The sequence below is a fragment of the Hemibagrus wyckioides genome, linkage group LG24, assembly GCF_019097595.1.
Source record: "Hemibagrus wyckioides isolate EC202008001 linkage group LG24, SWU_Hwy_1.0, whole genome shotgun sequence".
In the NCBI taxonomy this organism is placed as follows: domain Eukaryota; kingdom Metazoa; phylum Chordata; class Actinopteri; order Siluriformes; family Bagridae; genus Hemibagrus; species Hemibagrus wyckioides.
In genome coordinates, this window is record NC_080733.1 from 3568516 (window position 1) to 3589067 (window position 20552).

Genomic DNA, 20552 nt, shown 5'->3' on the forward strand with positions numbered 1-20552 from the left:
GAGATGCTGACACAGTCGACTAGCCTTCCTAATTCGTCTCTTTTCAAAGTCACTCAGATCCTTATACTTGCCCCTTTTTCTAGCTTCCAGAAAATCGTCTTTGAGAACTGACTGCTGACTTGATGCCCAATATTGTAACATTGTAAGAAGAGGTTCTTCACCTGTGCTTCAGCATTCAGTGGTTTTAATGTTATGGCTGATCAGTGTAATGCACATCACGGTGCTGTATTAATAACTTGATGTTCTTTGTCTAAAAGTGTGACCCAGTTGTGTCTCACTGATCTGAGAATGAAGCTTGACATGGATTGAGAGGATGTGGTAACCTTGTTGTGCCCAAAAGGCCTTCAGCTTTGTATGTGACGAAAGGCCCCAAGGTCTTCAACAAAAGTTTCCATTCTCTCTCTCTCTCACACTCTCATTTTTAAAAGAGAAAACATTTCTCTTTTACCTTTTTCCTTCATATCTTTTTTTTCTTCCCTTGGCCAGTTCAGCATGCTGTAATGTGAGATTGATTATAGTGACCCTGATCTACTTAAACAATAGAAACCTGCTTTGTGAAATGTCTTCAATGGCCTCTAGACATCATACGTTTTTAATTGGCTAGTAAAGCGTGTTTGAAGTTGTTTTTCAGATGATTATTTTATTTTGCCGACGTGTTTGGCTTGAATTATAAAAAGACGCGGCGTTCATTTTTAAACAGCCTTTTAGGCTTCCCCCATCAGGCTTTCTTATACAGCTGAACGTTGCAGCATTTATGTATCTCCTATTCTGTGCTTGGAAAGAAGCTACATGCAGCCACTGAATAAATGAATAAATAAGCCTAAAGAAACCGTGGTAAAGATGCGCTAGTGCAGGGGTTCCCAAAACCCGAGGATTTACAAATGGTCACAGGAGAAACATGCCGTCTCCTTGTTTATTTAAATTATTCATCTTACAAAATATTCAAGATTTAGTGTGCTAATGTTTCAGAGAAGCCATATTTAAATAGTTTTGATGCTATATCTGTCTCTTCATTACCATGACACCCTCAGTTAAACCATTAAACAATTAAAATCTTCCCATTATTTATACTTCCTCTGTACAAACTAGCATGGTCACACATCGCATGCTTGTATAGTTTTCTAGACTGATGTTGAATACTACCTTCTAACCTACCTCACCTTTAATTCTACCAAAAGGTCTGGCTTTCATGCTGGTCTTATGTAGAAAATTCATTAGTAAGTACTTTTGAATGTAAGGTCCAAGTTTTTTTTTTTTTGTTTTTAACCATGAAGAACATCACGAGGACAGCATAAGGTTTTTAAAGAGAAACATATCTTGTCTGTATGTTAAATGTCGCTCTGCAATCACTGAACATTTTACAGTTTTATTGGAAACCTGACAGATGTTTTATGTGCCACTTGCATTATCACTGCTTCTGAATGTTCACGTAAAGCCACGAGTCAGGTCGTATCACACCACCTCCGCCTGCATCATGTTCCTATAACAACACTTCCCACCAGACTGCTGTGTGAAGTCCATGCTGGGAATCGTCCTTTAGTCTGATACAGTTGTGTTTAAATGTTGCAGCAGTACCTAAATTATAAATCTAGAGTAAGATTTATTTAGGGTGGACAAGGGGTCATAGAAAATTCCTAATGTGTACTTGTAGGAGCTGCTGTTCATGTGAGTTTTTGGATGCTGTAGTTACAAAACAAGTGAATAAAAACGGCAAAATATGCAATGAAAAGTCACACAGTGTCTTCATGTGCAAGTAGCATCAACACTGCTGTCAAATTCAGCAAACTTGAGATACTTGAAGATACTGAACATTATTGCTTGCTCATCTCTACATTTAATATTGCCAGACTTGGTTTTCCTTCTTCAGTGCTATAATTTGGACATAAGGAAAATGGCTAGTCCTACTGAATAGTGGTTTAATATTTAAATCCCAGCACCAAAGACACGGTTGTGTAATCACTCGCGCTTGTGTATGAACAGATCACACAGCTTTGGATTGTTGATGGTTTCATTCTGATTGTCCTTCACTGTGATAAAGAAAAAAACAAAGCCTATCTAACGGTGCTTTCACACCACTTAGTCTGGAGTCAGAGTGAAATTGATGCTTTTGGTTTGTTTGCTGTTTGCTTTGGTTTTCTCACTGCAGATAAAAATGAATCGCACCAAAAAGTGGAGGAAAAAAAAACCACCCATAGAGTGGGTAAGACTCATGAAAGCTCTTCTATCAGAAATATGACAACAGGAAAAAGTGAGCAAGTAATAAAAATCACCCAAGCCCCGAGAACACTCAGTACGTTAGAAGATAATTTTAATAAAGATTACTGTTTTAAAACATTTTGTGTATCACATCCACCGCAGTCACTCCAGATCTCCAGATCATCGCATATCTGGTTTAGTAGCTCATATCTACGGAAACGTCGGGTTGTGGACGACGTTGCTGTAGATATGAGCTACTAAACCGATATGTGATCACATTTGGAGTGGTCATTTTGGTCATGTCCTGCATTTGGATTCAGGATCAAACCTCTTTTTCGTTACATCGAACTGTGCTAGAGTTTAGTTGGAACCGTATCGAGAACCCTCACCGCACCCGAGTCCGATCGCCATGTTCTCACCTGCACAACAACGAAACACACCAAAGAGGGAGATGCACCAGAGTTTGATTCACATGGACTAAACACCGATGTAAAGATCTGGATTCATATATTTAAAGATATCGATATTGTATATTTAAATACAAAGAGTGAAGCCACAGTTGATCTGTGCCGTGTAAAATTGAAGGCCGTATTTTTGCCATGGCATGCAAGTTTGAGGAGCTGGAGAAGTCTTGCGAGTGGGTGGTTTTCACTTTAATGCTGCATTGGGAAAGCATTCAGATGTGCAGCTCTTTTGAACAAAAGAAAGGACTGCATTCACAGTAACATTCAGTATAACTAAAAGTTAAAAGTCTCCCTCAAAAGCCTTAAACTATCGTAGACAAGTCAAGCAAAACTGAAGTAAATGAACCTAAAGAGTAAAATTAGATCAACTTTCTGTGCATTTGCTCTGTGTGAACAGGAGTGGAGCTACATGCATCATCTCCCTGTTTTATTTTCTTTATTTAATCCCAGAGTGAAGACGTTCATGTGTCTGTCTGTCCAGCGAACATGCCTCAGAGATGTAGGGTTTGTTCCTCAGCTCAGACAGTATGCCTCAACAGACGAAAAGGAAGCCTGTTATGAAAAACAGCTCATTTTATATTATCTGACCTGATAGCAATCACAATAGTTGAAATTTTTCCCAATTGTCCCAACTTAAATTTTGCAGAATGAGCTTAAACTACAAACACTGCTGCTCACAAAGCACGACATGACCGCCTGTGACACATTTTTATTTTATGTGATTTAGTAAATAAAATGCACACAATTTGTGCTAAATCACGAACCAATGCCAGCGCCCATACTGCTGGGGCCCGTAACGTTAAGTAAAAGCTTTTGCTGCGAGTTCAATATTTCTGCTCGTTATTTGTCAGTTTGTCTGTACAACAAACGTGTGCCACAGACTAGAGGAAGGTTTATTATTCTACACTACAGACATTTCCTCTCCTTCTGCTAGCGGTTAACTGAATATACGTTTATTCAGCTTTGGTTAATTTCTAATATTAATATTTTTCAGAAGGCACATACTCATCTAAATTCCATCTGTAAACACCGTCAGATTCATCTGAGATTTGTTCTTCCTGTGTGTTCGTCATTTCCTTGTGTTGTGCACATTCAGAAAGCAGTTAGTTAGCGTTAGCCGTTATTTCGGAGCTCATGGAAAGTCCGTTCCAGTTGACTAGTGCACAGTCGTTCTTTAGCAGCCTTATGATATCCGCTGGAATGTTCAGTAATTCTAAAATTTGAGAGAACGTTGGTCTCGTTCCTCTACCTGTGCTTCACATTTATGTCTTTTGATAAATCTTTCATTGGAAGCTCCAGAATTGGGATGACCAAGAGTGAGCGAAAAATCGGTTGGAAATCTGCGTAACTGGATTTCTCAAGTGCAAGTCAAACTTTTCTCCTGGTGTTCGGTGACACTTTGAATATGTTTAATGTGCTGCCAAGAGAGCCTCGCTTAAATAATTGCCAAAAGTTGAACCTAATTGATTTTTATGTGGAGAAGAGTGATGATACTGACACACTTGTGTGGATTTTATGAGCTGCTGTTTGGTGAGGAATCGAACAGAGTGGCAAGCAGCTTGATGTTGCTGAAGGCAGGGGAGCATCTCTCCACAGGCTCTGTGAATATTGACATGCCTGCTGCTCAAATCATTAGAAGGCTGAGGATGAGGCTGAGAGCTGGGAATAATCACTGGAGGCTGCAGTAAACTCGGCTCCAGCTCCCCTCCTCATCGCTCCCTCTCACAAGTCCTAGGCTCATAACAAATTCCTTCAATATAATGTCTACGGTTCACACGCCATGCGGCAATTCCCCTTGTACCGTGCTGGAATGAAGACAAGGTTTTATATCCTAGATCAATGAAATACAGCGGGCCGAACAACTACGGGCCATTCCACAGCGGTTCACATGAGAAGACGCTTCATTAACCATCACAGAAATTATAGCAGACATTACGGTAATGTTGATATCAGTCCATTAGTTAATTATTTACAAGAATAACTTTATAATCCGAGTCACACTAAGCCGCATTCGGTAACTGCTGCAGTTGTGTTGTAAAGAGGGCGACATCTAAAAATGATTATAACCCTATTAAAAGAACAAAGATAACAGATTCTGATCACTCTGCCCAGGTCACACCCCTGGCTCCAGCCTGCCTGATTGTGTGTTTATAGCAGGGTTGTCATTGTCTATGCTTTCATCAATCATCCCAGTTAACAATAAAACCATGATGCATTTCACTTTGTTGTCATTTTAACCACGTAAACCAACACTCAGATACAAGGTGGAAAAAATAAGTACACCCTATAACTCTGTAGCATCTAGAAACCACCTTTAGCAACAAGAATCCATGTTTTCTGTAGGAGTTTCTGTTCGTCATATCGTTTTGGAGATATTGTGACCCACTCGTTGGTGTTTGAGGGCATTTGTTTATGCTCAGCTCTCTTTCAGCGGGGTTGAGATCTGGCCTTTGACCAATTTGTTTTATTTTAAATCAGTCTCCAGTGTCAGTAGCGTGTATTAGCAGTCAGCATTATGTAGAATTGGACAGAAGGCTTGCTATTTGAATCAGTTAATTTTTTTTAACCGATGGTTACATTAAGTTTTCTTAATGTGTATAAGTGTCTTTAAAAAAATCTCGTTAGTTGCCATTCTTCTTTCTCTTCTCAGACAAGGTGATGAAAGTCGATGTCCTTAAGAGTCAGCTTCAGTTCTAAAACTTTGCAGTTCTAAACCTTGATAACGATTCTTCATTGCAGACACGGAAAGCAGGACATATTCAGCATGTAATCATTTCTGTTAGTCAGACAGCCAGTGGATATTGATGTTTATGTTGAATTGAAGAGGTCAGAATTGAACGAATCAGGGTTTAAAAACGTTCAGGTAAGAGCTCTTATGTTGGTTTGTTCGATTTGCTTAAACAAATATATAGTGTGTTCATGTACATAAAAAGGGATCCATCCTGAACAGGTCACATGTAGAAAATAAGCCTCAAGCACAGCTGTGTGTGTGTGTATATTTATATATATATATAATCACACGTGTGTATATGTGTATATATATATATGTGTATATATAAATATATAATATACACGCACTAAAGTTGTTTGATAAATGTAAGCATAGGCTCCTGCTTTATTACAGAGCAGTGTGCACAGTGGAAAATAAAAATCACTTAACCTTGTGCTGAAGGGCTTGTGTTTGAGTGTTGAGATATCGATCTGCTCGTCACAGTGGTTATTAGTCCTTACAAAGTCAGGAGATTCAAAACGCTCCCTCCAACACGGAAATCTCACTTCTAGCTAAACCACAGTCGAAACACTGCTGTCTGATGTGGTTAATGCATTGGCAAATAAAGTTAAGACTTCCTGGTGCTCTACACGATCAAAGAAATTCCTGTTTGTGTGTGTTAGCATGCTGGCCTGATTATATTGTCTTTACAGACAAGATTTTAAAATGTGAAATTAAGGGCTTGGATGAATAAATGTGACCTGTTATTAAATATTATACACACACATGCTTAATTCACATAACTAGGAGATAACAGTGAGTGTTGTGAATATGGCACAGGATAAACGTTTATTTACCAAGTGCAGACATCAGTGTATTTGTGACACAGCAGTAAGCTCTAGTGTCAGTAACTCTTTACACTTTGGCCATACTCATCAGTACTTTATTTAATATCAGACTATTCTGTGTAAAGAAAACCCCAGTAAGTCAATTAGTACCAGAATATTAGGCATTATAGAAGAAAATTACTAAACAAGGTTAAATATAAGGAGTTTGAAATATAGGAAATTCAAAGCCAGGAATAGTATATTTAGATACACTGATTTTATACGATAAGCATCGTATAATTGTTTGCAGCATGCCGAGTGAAAGCTGAAGCTGACCTGGCTATACTGCTCAGGACCGACGTCTAAATCTGATCTATACTTACTGTTCACTGCACATACGCATGAGCAAGATGGCCGCCGTACCTGTCCTGTGCTGGTCTGAGCCACCTCGTATGCATGTCCTCAGAAATGAATGCCATATGTCCACATGCTGCAATACCAACATGAACAGAGGAGGCAGTATAGCGCAACGTCACACCGTGTCTCCAACTGAATAAATAAACTAACCTGATGTCTCGGATCACACGTGTGCTAACACCTATGATTGTTCTTGTTACAGGTAGAATCTTAAAAAACCTACAGAAAGCCTTGTTCTGATGACCAGGCTTTTGTATTTTCTAGATTTTTGATTTGAGCTGCGGATCATGACAGCAGTCACGCAGACAGCAGAAAGGTTTAAAGAGAAACGGAGCTCGTCAGTTTGTGTAACGTCGCCTCGCAATAAAGCGACAAATGTTTCTATTTCGACTTTGAAAACAGACAAAGATATGTTTTGGCTCCGTTGTGCCATCTAGTGGATCTCACTTTTAACCCTCCAGATGTGGACGTATGGAGATAGAGAGTAACAGCTGGCGTGTGTGCTCATGTATGTGTTGGTGAAAGGTAAATATATTTGTGCCCCCACTTCGATCGCTTGTGTGATTGTTACATACAGGAACAAACGAGAACTGAACCTTCTAACGAGATCGTTCACCTTCTGATTTCCTCAAGATCTCTCAAGGTGCTCAGACCCTGTAGGCAGAAATCTTGTTGATTTTTGTTTGCATTTGTATGTAGTGAACTACAGTAAACTGCCCAAAAGTTAAAAATCGTTTGGATTCTATAAGAAGGGGATTTTGTGAGTGATGATTGTGTTGTATAGCATCTTACCGTCTTCCTGTTGCGTGTACGATTAATGTAAAACGTCTAATATATATAAATTATCGATATATACTGTCGATGTCTGTCTGATGTATAATTGATGTATAATTACTTTTGAACTTTATCTTATATCTCCAATTATTAAACAGTGTCCATGTTTGTAAGTTTTTTTTTTTAATTTGGCCGATTTGCTCTAATATTGCTTTTTACTATGTGTTTCCATAATGAGGCTGGAAAAAGTTCTGACAGTTTATCTGGCTTTCATTTTTATATCACAGAAACCTGCAGTTTTAACAGAGCTTTTTTTTTTTTATCCATTGTTGCTAGTTTTTCCTGTATAGTTAACTAGTTTAAGGATTAGCTGTAATAGATACCATACAACGGAAGATCAATAGGTTTTTGTTGCTGCTTGTTCTGTGTCTTTTAAGCCCTGGTTAATCTGTATTAAAGATTGCATTAATTGTTTCAGCAAATAACGTGGACTTGAATGAACTGTTGTGCGTTTTAGGTTATCCTTGCATCCATCCATTTTTTTTTTCAATTCAATACAATTCAATTTATTTTGTATAGCGCCTTTTACAATGAACATTGTCTCAAAGCAGCTTTACAAAAGAAGAAAAACAGAAAGAGGAGGGGAAAAATAAATAAAAATAAAATAACTAAATAACTAGAAATAAGAGTAAATCATTAAATTTAATAATTAAACTATTTTATCCCTAATGAGCAAACCTGTGGCGACAGTGGCAAGGAAAAACTCCCTGGGATGGAATAAGGAACTAAATATCCTAGTAAATGTAGTGGTTGAATGTTTTTGTAGGCTTTATAGGGCATCATGATTGTAGCTGCTGTTGTCACTGTACCACTGAACTGATTAGCTTTTGGATTTGATCCAAACAGGGTCACGGTCATAACAAGGACAAACGTCTGAAACAGTTTGTCTTCAGTAACTTCCTTCCTGTTTGAAGTATATTCTTAGGGTATTTTAGGTTTACAAATTACTAACAGGAAGCACTAGGTTTGTTGATGATGTAGACATCCTGGTTGATGCTCTCGCCCTCTAGTATTATTGTTTTTTATAGAATTTTACTGAATTCCTTTCCCTCTGAAGGCAGTTTTTTTTGTTGGTTGAATGAATGAAGTAGAAGAATCTTCTCCCAGAAGTGAGGAATTAATCATAAATATTCAAGCTGAATATATTCCACCTTTATATTCTACTTTGCTTTGTGTGCATGACCATAAAGCTGTACTCTTTTCCAAAAATGAATCTCTTGTTTGTTTCATCTTGCAGACATGGGTCATGGAAGGAGCCCTTCAACCCTTACTACGTCAACACCGGCTACGCGCTGGCACCCGCCACCAGTGCCAATGACAGCGAGCAGCAGAGCATGTCCAGTGACGCAGACACCCTCTCCCTAACAGACAGCAGCGTGTAAGTACACACACACACACACACACACACACACACACACCGTGTCATCCTTACCGTTCATGAGTGTAGGTGTTGCCCGTTGCTGTTATCTCCGAATTGCACTTAGTCAGCGCGTCTGAGTTTCAGAGTGGTATCACAAGAATCGTAATACCCCTCCATCACTACTGCGAATTTCCTATTTGGGGTGTTTGAAGCTGCGGTCGATCTCAGAGCAACATCTCTGCCACTTCTGTGGGACTAGGAATCAACCAGACTTCCTCTGAGGTGGCCCCCATCTGCTCATTACCCACCCTAGCAAAAGCCTCGAAATGTCATTCCTTATGCTAATTACAGAGCTTTGCAGTTGTGCTGCAACTGGGCTCCTGTAGGCTATAATTTGACTTTTTCTTTTCTTTCATTAAATTATCTTTCCTGAACTTAAAGGGTCTATCCGATTTTGCATTGTATGGAGATTTGTGCACAGAATATTGTTCTTTAAAGAGAAAAGAGAGATTTTACTTTTTTTTTTTTTTTTTTTTTACACAGTCATCCTGATCTCTCACACACACATTATATTTGCCTCAGAGGCAGGAGCATGACAGTGAATTTGATGAAGAAAAAAAATCCTGCGTGTTGAATATATTCAGTCCGTCGGTGTGCTATAACTTAAAAAAAAGAAAAAAAAACACTCTTTGAACCTATAAGCAATCAGCTAGTTTTCTGTAGCCCACTGTTCTCTCTCTCGTATTCATTGGCCCTCATTGCAAAACATATGCTATCATTTAGCACTCCTGATTTCTTCCACTAGGCAGGAAGTATGTTTCCATTTAGGGAGGTGAACGAGGACATGGAAACGCAGCCAGAGAAATGGATAGACACGGGGAATGTGATAAGTTCAGAGATAGCACCGGGGAGCCATGTTAAAAGAAACATGAAAGGCAGTGAAGCAGGGAAGAAACGTGTTTCTGAAGTGGCTTAGATTAGAGGCTGTAGAGGTGTGGCGGCTCAGCGGGACACGGTGTACCCAGGGGGATAAAAGCCTCCCCAGGGCCATGGCACAGTGCGTCCCACATCCACTCAGCTCCAGGAATGGCAGGCTGCCGCTTTCACGATTCAGACAGGCGTGCGCTCGCCGTCTGCAACACAACAGGGGGAAGGAATCATTCTCAGACTCTGCTTTGTGCACGCCTGCTGAATTTGAATTTGTTCCAAGTATGATATGTATAAAATGTTTGTAAGACTTGCTTTGCTTTCACATTTTGTATTTGAAGCTTGATGGACGTGTACTTTTTTAAGTTGCTTCATATGATGTTTATTTATTTATTTATGAGGTACCAATTGCTGATATGGTGAAGTATTCTATATTAAATCTATTGTATTTCTATATCAAGGTAGTGCTATGTTGCTTATGAATATTTTATATATTAATTCAATACCCCATATTTGTCTCCCATTAGAGATGGAGTCCCTCCCTATAGATACCGTAAGCAGTCTCGACGTGAGATGCACGAAAGTGCCAAAGCTAATGGGCGAGTGCCACTACCTCATATTCCTGTAAGTACCCTTTAAACAAGACCTTGTTGACTCTCCACACATTGCAGCCATTTTACCTTTTTCTCTTCTCCCTCCCTGTCTCTCCCATGCGCAAACACCTCTTTCCTTTCTTTTTTTTTTATTGCCTTTCTGTCTATCATCTGTGGTATTTTTTTCCCCCCCTTCTTTTTCCTGACATTCTCTTTTCTGTTTCTCCCTGCCTTCCCTGAAATGAATGTGCATTCTTAAGATGCACAACGGTGTCTAGGGGGGCTTTGATCATGTGCTAGTGAATAGCTGATGGGAGAGGGAGTGAGAGGGAGAGAGAATGAGAATGTGTGTATGCGAGTGCTGTCTGAAGCATACTTTCAGCTGTGCTTGCCCATGAAGTGTGGGCTCTGAAGGCTGGGCTTCCCCACTGCACTGACTGCACCCTAATTGGAGCCTCTGAGATGGAGCTACCCCTCCGTTTCCTCCTGTCAGGAGCTTTCACCCACCTTATAAAGAACAAGAGGACGTTTGCAGTACATCTCAAGTTTTAACCAATTGTATAAATATGTTGTAGGAATGCATTCGGGGGGAAAAAAAATTAGCTCCAGTGCCGCATGTTGTCCTGTTAGGTTGAAGCTTACGGGAGTAAATGCTCGTACTCTAAATCAAAACATTTGTTTTTATGTTTTTGTTTTGGTTGCTGTAGGTAGTGCTTTTCTTAAGCAAACCACACATTCCCAGAATAACTGCAACAAAATTGACACCATCTTACATTTTTATCCAGGACTGGTCAAAACATCTGTGGGAGTGGGCTTGGGTGGGATTAAAAAAAAAAAAAAAAAAAGTCAGTGACCCCCGTGTCCATGATGCTAGTCAAATGTGGCAATGACATTTCCTTCATGGTTAAGCATTAACATTCACTCAGGTTGAGTTACTTATCCAGACCTTTAATAAGTTAAGTTACGGAATTGACATGCTGGGCCAAAATCCGCCTGATACAGAGGGATGCTAATAAAATAAAGCTGCTAGACTCGAATAATGTTTGTGAAGAGAGAAGCTCAAACTTTGGCCCGTGTCTGAACAGGATACGTTTGCATTAGAAACGCTGGTGGAAGAGGTTGACACATTGAGTCTGTATTAATGGGCTTAACTAGCTATTTGACATAGCAGGTGAGATACCATTGTCAGTTTGAGTAAACAAAACTGACTGGGCAGCACACCAGAGCTTTCAGTTGCCTTGTGGGGAGGCTAAGAAAAATGATTTCCATTAAATTTTATTTGTACGGCACTTACAGTGGATATTGTCACAAAGCAGCTTTAGAGAAATACATAAATTTAAGGCATAAATTCGAAATATAAATGATCCCTAATGAACCATGCAGTGGGTGACACCAGAGAGTGTGATTATAAGTCATTTCCCTTCTTGTACTGTGTACTGTATAGTCAAAAAGTGATATTGTGTAAGCAGGAAATCCGTTGCAGTGTTAACGTTGATGTCTGTCTCGTTGAGGTTATGAAGAACTGATGGAAACTTGAGTTTGTAAGTGTTGTAGGGATTGCAGCAAATTGTGGCAATTTCTTCATCCTTGAGTTTGGTGAGGTAAAAGTGTTTTCTTGGCACCTCCTGATTGACACATTAGTGGTTAAGAGTTGTAGCTTGTGGGTCTGCAATTATTATTCGATAACATGCTTTTTATTTTGAGCTTTGACTCAAGCAGCTCATGGACTTTGCAGTAGTAGTAAATGCCCCTTGTCAAAGGTGTTTACATTAAATAGTTTAGCATGTACGCTGCTATGTATCTTACCTTGTTTTGAAAACCGTGCCCCGATTGCAGTTTTAACATTAAATGTTTAATTTTCTTTTTCAAGATATTATTTGCAGTACTTGAATGGTTTGTGTCGAGGCATTAAGAGTTTCATAATGTCTGTCGCTCGTTTCATTGAAGTGCTCAATTTCTGTTCTTTAGCAGATTTAGCATGCTTTGTCTAAAAGAAGAAAGAGATATAAAAAAAAGGTGCAATCTTTTATTCTTGAAGGGTGGTCTGCAGCAGTGAAGCTCAGTCAGTAGCCACAACATCTTGTCAAGGCTTGACAGATACTGCTGCTTCACTGGGCATGTAGCCATATGGGCCGGGAACAAGACTGACGCATCTAAAGTGAGTCAAGCCTTGGAACAAAGAGAGCTAAAATGGAGAGTCCAAATCAAATTTGACCCTCTAATCAAAATTTTAAGGCTCCTGTAAGGGATTGTTGGATGCTGGCCAGCAACTTCTTGAGTCTTCCTCCTTCTAGTATGGATTAATAGACTTTCTGGTCTGGTGGTGTGTAGATTTCTGCAGAAAGAAATCAGGCTGCTTCATGCGAAAAGAATCTGGTGCTGTGTTAAACCTCTCTCTTTCTTCATATATCACTCTTATCAAGAGACATTTCAACTAAAACTAGTGTGATCATCTGGATGAAGTGTTTTTCTCTTCAGCACCACATGTGAAGTGACATAACATGAATCAGGCACCTACGTAACAGATAAATGACTCTTTCTTTGTAGGATGTTCAATAGATTAGTGATGACGTATTCCAGATTTAGTAATTGTGATCATTCCAAACTGATTTATCTGGTTCTTGGAACACACACACTTGATTTAGTTTTTCCAAGACTGTTTGCGGTAACTCCCGTGTTAAATGGAAAGGATAGGCATCTCAAGGCTTGTGTGCGGAGTGTAGATAGTGATGGGCCAATGAGTATGGCATGGAGAGACCAGTGAATTTTATTCCTTCCCGCTCACCTGCTTTTCCCCCTCTTAAGCCCATGGTGCAGTAAGAGGTGTGTATTATTTTAATGTCACTATGAGATTCTTAATCAAGGTCAGGAAATTATGGTTGAGCAGTATTTAGCTGCATTAATTGTGCTCATTTTACTGTTTTTAATTTCCACACATGAAATTATGCCCGTGCATACACACTGTATGGTCAGCTGACCATCAGACACTCACTTCTCCAAACCCTTGACACAAAGCACACAGTATATTTTGGAGCCGGGGTGTCTGATCTTATCTGCAAAGGGCCGGTGTGGTTGCAGGTTTTCATTCCATCTGAGCAGAAGCCACGCCCGAGTCTACCGAAAGCCAAAATCAGCAGGTGGAATCAGGTGTGGCTCCTGCTTGTTTGGAATGAAAACCTGCACTCACACCAGGCCTTTGCAGATAAGATTTTGACAACCCTGTTCTAGAGCATTTCACTGGAACTAAGAGACTCGAACCCTGTTCCAGCATGACAATGCCCCTGTACACAAAGCACAGAGCTCCATAAAGACATGGTGTGTTAAGGTTTGAGTGGAAGAACTAGTGTCCTGCACTGATCCCTGACTCTGACTCAACCCCACTGAACACCTTTGGGATGAACTGGAACACAGACTGAACCCCAGACCCCCTCACTCTTACAACATCAGTGTCTGATCTCACTAACGCTCTTGTAGCCGAATGATCACTAATCCCCACAGACATGCTCCAACATCTAGTGGAAAACCTTCACAGAAGAGAAGAGCGGAGATTATTATAACAGGAAAGATAATAAATCTGGAATGGGATGTTCAATAAGGACAGTTGAGTGTGATGGTTAGGTGTCAACAAACCTTTAGCTATGTAGTGTAGGTCATTGAGAATTGTCAGTGTATGGCATTGTAATTTCCTGCAACTTCCCCATGTCGCTCTGTATTAACATGCAATTTTTTGCATGTATCTGCAGTTTTTCTCTCTGATCATTTTTTTTCTGTTCATCTCTCTTTCTGCTAGCAGTGGGTTCTTTTTCCTTTTTGAAACATTCCTTTAATATAAGTGCATTTTTAGTACACTGAATTTCATCTCTGATCATGTTTCTTTGCAGCGCACAAACCGGATGCCAAAGGATATCCACGTGGAGCCAGAAAAGTTTGCAGCAGAGCTGATTAGCCGGCTGGAGGCAGTCCTGAGGGAGCGCGAGGCCGAGGAGAAACTTGAAGAGCGCCTCAAGAGGGTGCGACTGGTAAGTCTGCTTGCAAAATGGGGGTGGGGGGATCTCAATTTTCCTCCTGTGAGCCTAATATTTGATGTGTAAATCCATTTTCTTTGTCTGAAAACTATACTCAAGGAACTTGGCATGCAGCAGGGATGCATCATGCGTAGGCTTATCAGACATTCCTATTCATTTCTGTTGTCTCTTTGTCTTCCGTGTCAGGTGAAACACCTGTGCTGACTGAGGTGTTTGCTAGTCTGGCTCTGAGTAATGACTTTGTTTGAAGTGAGCTGTGGCGTGAAAAAATCCAACGCTCTGCACAAATCGGCATCTTTTCCCCCCACACAAAGCCAAGTGTTAAGTCTCAAGACAGATAATTTGCGTAGGTTGGCCGCCCGTAAGATACACGGCTGTCACGGACCAGTAACTCTCAGTTATTAAGAGCTTGAAGTAGGAATCTCATTGTCTTTTAATTGATATTCTTACCACTCGCCACCTTCCTCTGAGATTAGCACTGTTCTGCACTTTGAAGAAAGAAGGGTCTCGAGCTCATTTCAAGGTTTTTTCCCAACAGGGGAATGCAACAAGTGTATTTGGTTTATCTGTGTTTTCAGCCATTATTAAAACGTTGCACAGAATTTAACTGTAAAATTCTGTGTTTGGTTTCTTTAGGTGCTTCTAAATGACTAACTTATTGGTTTCTGCATTGCGCTTTGCATTCTGACCAGTCATTCATGTGATTAAAATCAAACTGCTATGAATATCCTCTCTCGTAACCCTGTATGAGGTCTTACTCAGGGGCTGTGTTCAGCAGATCAGAGATGGGAATGCATTAAAAATAAGGCCGAGTTGGCCCTTATGATATGAGAATTACTAGATTTTGTTTTCGAGGTTATGTTGGGTTCAGTATAATTATGGACCATTCAGGGTGTCATTTACCTCTGAATGTCAGGATCAATGACGATCTTTAATGAGTTTCTTTAAAATGAACCTGGAAGTCATCAGCAAAGTCTCTTCCTTGTCCCTGCAGGAGGAAGAAGGAGATGATGCAGATGTGTCCACAGCGCCATCTCTGGTTAGCCACAGGCTGCCCCCTGCTGTGCATGTGCAGCACTACACGGCACGCTACTCGGACACGGCATACAGCGGGTTGGGGCTGCGTGATGCGCATGAGGAGAATCCTGAGAGCATCCTAGATGAGCATGTACAGCGTGTCATGAAGACACCCGGCTGCCAGTCACCCAAATCTCGGTCACCAGACGGCCTTCCTGCGACCAAGATGCCTGGGCATATTTCCTCGCAGCCCAGTGGCCAAGGAAAACACCAAGCAAGGCTGGGACCCAAGGGTGAGCCTGGACATATTTACCACCACAAACACACACATCACACACACCATGCTGAGGGAGAAGGCATGAGGCCGTGGAACATGGAGCAGCACCATTATGGGTCCAAGACCAGGAATTACTCAGATGGCACCAGCGCTATGGAACCCGCTGGATATAGGTAAGCTCCCTCTCCCTTTTATAGAAGAGCTGATACAAGACTAATACATGGTGAAATTGTTAGCATGGTAGAAACTAAACTATATGGTTATCTTTATTTTAGCAGTAAAGGTGCCACGCTGTCAAAGCGGCCGTACAAGAAAGGTGAGGACATGCGGAACTTTGAGACGAGAGAAACAGCTCCTGAGGAGCTGGACAGAAACCAGAAGATCCTGCAGTGGATGATGGAGGGAGAGAAGGAAGCAGGGCGCTACAAGAAGAGCCCCTATGGGTGAGTAGGTCATGCTGGTTTACACGATGCTAGGGCTAAGCTAAGGATTGTAGGTCAGTTTTTACATACTTTTTGGGTTTCATAATATGAGACTTAAACAGTATTTATATTCTTACGCAGTAAGTACAGTGACCATTAATAACAATGGTCCAGTGTGTTTGAAGATTTTTATCTTTTTCCTGAAGCTAATTAAGCAGTGATTTATTCTACATGTAGAACTGGAGGTGCTCCTGCTTATTTGGAAACTGCAGCCGCTATGGCTATTTGTGGTTAAGGCTGCCTAGTCCTGAAATGCATGGCATATTCTGGAGGTGTTCAGTATTTGAAAGTGTTTGGCATCAGTAGAGAATAAGGAGTGATTTTGATGGTTTGTACTTTGTAATCATTACAGCTTGTAGGGGACATGCTTTTCTATAGTAAAACCAAAGATTAAGGTGGGGTCTCACAAGGGTTTTTTTTTTTTTTAAGTAACACCTGATTTACACGTGTAACTTATCCAAGACAAGACCTGCATACAACGTCTCAGTAAACCTTGATCATAGATGTGAAAACTTGGTTTGCTTCAATAATGGGTGATGTGAGCTGGAAAAAAACGAGAATAGAAACTCGAAGCAGATACAGTAAAGCTACCTTCAAAGAGTACCTTCAAAGCTTTCTGGTATTAAGAAGCTTTTCTGATTCTCTGATCTGTTCTTTAGGAGCCTCTCGGGCTCTAAGAAGGCGCAGGGTCACGAGTCGGGCAGGCCGAGCTCGGTAGAGAGGCCGGGGGCTGTGCACCCGTGGGTGAGCGCACAGCTACGCAACAATGTGCTGCCCTCACACCCCTTCATCCAGGATCCCACCATGCCTCCGAACCCGGCACCCAACCCCCTTACACAGCTGGAAGAAGCCCGCAGACGACTTGAGGAGGAAAAGAAAAAGTCTGGAACCCTGCAGACCAAGCAGAGGTGAGCTAGATTCTCTTCAAAGCTGTCAGACTTTCCCTTTCAAGCAAATTCGTTGTTTTTCTTTTTCTTCCTCAGGGTATAGAATCGTATGTTGTTCAACAGGCCTGCAAACTTTTTATTTTGTGAATTTATTTTGAGTAAAGAGAAGTTTCATATGTCTCTGGATCATGAGTGCTTTGTGCACACTGGCTAGGTCTCCTTTTCTTATTCCCTCGCGTCCCTGCATGCATGTAGACAAGGCTGAATGTGGGTGGTGTGTCTAATGGAGGAGTTGTTTCTCAGGTATGTGATGGAGGTGATCCAGAGGGGACGCACTGTGGTCCGGCCCGCTGTATTTCCCACACTCAACGTGGTGCCCGCAGTGTCCGACACGGAGCTCTCCGAGGCCCAGTATGTCCCTCTGGCCCAGTTTCCCATCATGCCCTTCTTAGTGCATTATCACTCCTGTCATTGACTCTGTGAGATTGTACATCATCCTGCATCCACTGCTGCCAGCATATTGACTGTCTTCCATGCCTGAGCTGCATATGTCTTATTAACACATTCCAGCGTGTCCAAGTTCATGACCCCACCCTTTCCCTTCTCATGTAGTTTTCTAGCTGTGTTTGGTATAGTTAGCATGTAGCCACTGTAGTCTTAGTAGTGTGTTCTAACCTGTCGCTGGAAATATCAAAAGCGACACTCTGTCATGCTTAGTTACGTAATTATTTATTTATTTATTTTTATCAAGTTAGTATGTATTTATTTATTTTTAGGGATGTCTGACTTGGGATTGAGATCACACTGAATGTGAATGCATTGACACCATGTTGACATCAGAGTCTGACTGCTGCAGATCTTTTGGATGGTTGTTTTTCCCCCTCAAAAAGCTCTGCTATGTGGATACCATCCTTTTATGATCTTTTAAATGCTTTAATCAGTCTGTTTTAACTCACTCCTGATTTTTTCCCCTTTGTTCTACAGACACAAAGGCATGAAAAAGCAGCAGTGTGAGAACATTACAGTGGCGTATTACTTCTGTGGCGAGCCAATCCCCTACAGGACCTCGGTCAAAGGAAGGATCGTCACGCTGGGACAGTTCAAGGAGCTGCTTACCAAGAAAGGGAGTTATAGGTAGAGTTACATCCAAGATTTTAGGCTTTTAAAAAACAGAGATTAATGAACTAATGAAGCAAATTTTAATGGGGAAACTACTGTCAGCGTGTGTATAAGGTTATTATAAAAGGGGAAATAAATCTGGTGTGTTCAAGAAGCACATATGAGGATGATGGTAAAAGGTGTTTACTAACCTGTGGCCAAAGAGTGCTGCTTAAAACATGAAGGAAATATTGTGATGGTGGAATTAATTAGACTACACACAAACAGGGTCTATTGTGCTAACCTAAGTATAAAGGTGCTCAGTCCAGATTAATGTACTCCTGTTTACATCTTTTCACAGATATTATTTCAAGAAAGTCAGCGATGAGTTTGACTGCGGTGTGGTGTTTGAGGAGATACGCGAGGACGACGCTATTCTGCCCATCTTCGAGGAGAAGATCATCGGCAAAGTGGAGAAGATCGACTGAAGATCAGGGAGGAGGAAAAGGAGGCACGGAGAGATGGCATAGCCGTTTAGGTGGAGCTACTTAGCAGCCAGTAAGGGAAAGGAGCTAAGAGTAGGTGCTGATAGATGGTACCGAGTATGTGTGGGGGGTGGGAGAGGGATGAGGGTTGAGGGATAAGTGAAACAGAAAGAGTAGGGGAGAGTGGAAGCACTGTGGGATGTATGCTATTGACTCAAAGGCTTCTACCTCTGCATTAGAGCCTTCTCTGGTTTCCCACAGGTGCCCTGTACTACTGGTCACCGTGGTATGCAGCCTTCGGACTTTCGGACAAGGCGGCACACTCTCACCATTTTGGTGTATTTGAAATGTAATGTAGCAGTGTAAAGTTTGGCTAGAAAAAAAATACGACTTGCTAAGAAATATGTTTACTAAAGCTGCATATTTTTGATATGACATATCTCAAGGAAGGTATCCTTTCTAATGTAACATCTCTTGTAATTTTATATGTACTGGTACCATGTGTACAGTCTGTTTAAAACAACAAAAAAAGGAAAAAAAAAAGGTTTTATAACTATTTAAATATTTAAAAGGAGAAATAAACCTATTGGTATGATCTTAACGTTTTGGCAGATCCAGTTTGAGATGATGGTAGTTCACGAGGCCCTGTTCACGCAGGCGGCTGGATGAAAACCAGGAACCATGCTCCATGCTCTATTAAGTGCTTTTATCTTTTAAACCCGATCTTAAACGTTCTCCACTCAGAGTGGCGCTACACTTCCTCTGAGATAGTGGAGGTGAGTGGACGGTCACTGAATGATCATGCCTTTACGTTGAGGGGTCAGCAGGGAGGACGCAGTGTCAGACCCAGGCTTTGTATGCGAGTAATTCATTGGTTTTTACCTACAGCTGCTTCCCATACAAGGAAAAAAAAAAAAAAATATATATATATAAAATGCACCAAAACACTCCCATCATCCTCTGTGGTGTGAACTGGCCCCGTCAGCATTAGATGTATTAACAGAGTATAATGAACCTTATGGAAAATAGCACATCTGCAATTTGTAAAAGAACTATTTTTATACGAACTATATATCCATAATCAGAGCAGGAGGATTTTACTCAGTTGCTGTCCAAGCGCTTGCATATTTTTCATACCGGGAGTGCGGCAGATCACTGGGGGGTGAGGGACATCTGTAAGTGAATGTGTGTGGCTGTGTGGAGCGCTGCTGTGTACCACATACCACTAGCCTATATAACGATCATGTTTACACTTACCTTAATGTATTACAAAAAGGATAATTGAGTAAAGATTTTGTAGCCTTTTAGCTTCACACGGCTGAATTTGGTGCCTGTCAGGAATTATTATTATTATTATTATTATTATTATTATTATTATTATTATTATTATTATTATTATTATTATTGGCATAAAATTCTATACTTGGTCACATTACACCAAAGAACAGTATACTGTAGGAATTACAACATTGTGTTGTCCATTTCCATCCATGTTTTCTATTTTTTTTGTTTTTGTTTTTTAAAATAATTTCCATCCACTTGATCTGATTTACCCAAAAAACTGATCACCAGATAGAGCTCTTGCACAGTCTGTGTATTATTATTATTATTATTATTATTATTATTATTATTATTATGGAATTCTCATTGGGATGACACACGGGATGACTCTTGTTTTTAGTGTTTGTCGCTGGGAAGAGGCAAACGCTGAATGGTGCTGTAAGTCTGTATGAGTAATGTCCCGGTCTCCCATAACAAGGATCTTGTCTTCCTGTGTTAAACGTTCCGTCGAACGTTTTCGGATCCCTGTCTGTCGTTTTTTTTTTTTTTTTTGTCCTTCCTCCCTCCCATCAAAACTCTATTATTCTTTAATTAGCTTGAACTAAATGGGTACTTCGCTACTATGGAACCTTTTTTCTTTTAAAGTGTTTTTTTTTTATCTGACTCATTGTA

General features: G+C 40.6%; 1 protein-coding gene across 5 annotated transcripts in view; it reads left to right on the forward strand.

Moving 5' to 3' along the window:
- The window catches only part of axin1 (axin 1), a 39141-nt gene extending 19267 nt beyond the window's left edge, over nt 1-19874 (forward strand). For 3 of the 5 annotated variants that reach the window (XM_058378017.1, XM_058378015.1, XM_058378016.1), the window contains 9 exons: nt 8686-8826; nt 10263-10359; nt 14210-14347; nt 15348-15820; nt 15923-16090; nt 16789-17037; nt 17320-17427; nt 18001-18150; nt 18476-19874. In XM_058378017.1, coding sequence (XP_058234000.1) covers nt 8686-8826; nt 10263-10359; nt 14210-14347; nt 15348-15820; nt 15923-16090; nt 16789-17037; nt 17320-17427; nt 18001-18150; nt 18476-18602 — 1651 coding nt within the window. In that variant the 3' untranslated portion in view covers nt 18603-19874. The remainder of the gene's footprint in view (nt 1-8685; nt 8827-10262; nt 10360-14209; nt 14348-15347; nt 15821-15922; nt 16091-16788; nt 17038-17319; nt 17428-18000; nt 18151-18475) is intronic. The other 2 variants (XM_058378018.1, XM_058378019.1) reach the window with 2 other exon arrangements.
- Nucleotides 19875-20552: the final 678 nt, after the last annotated feature.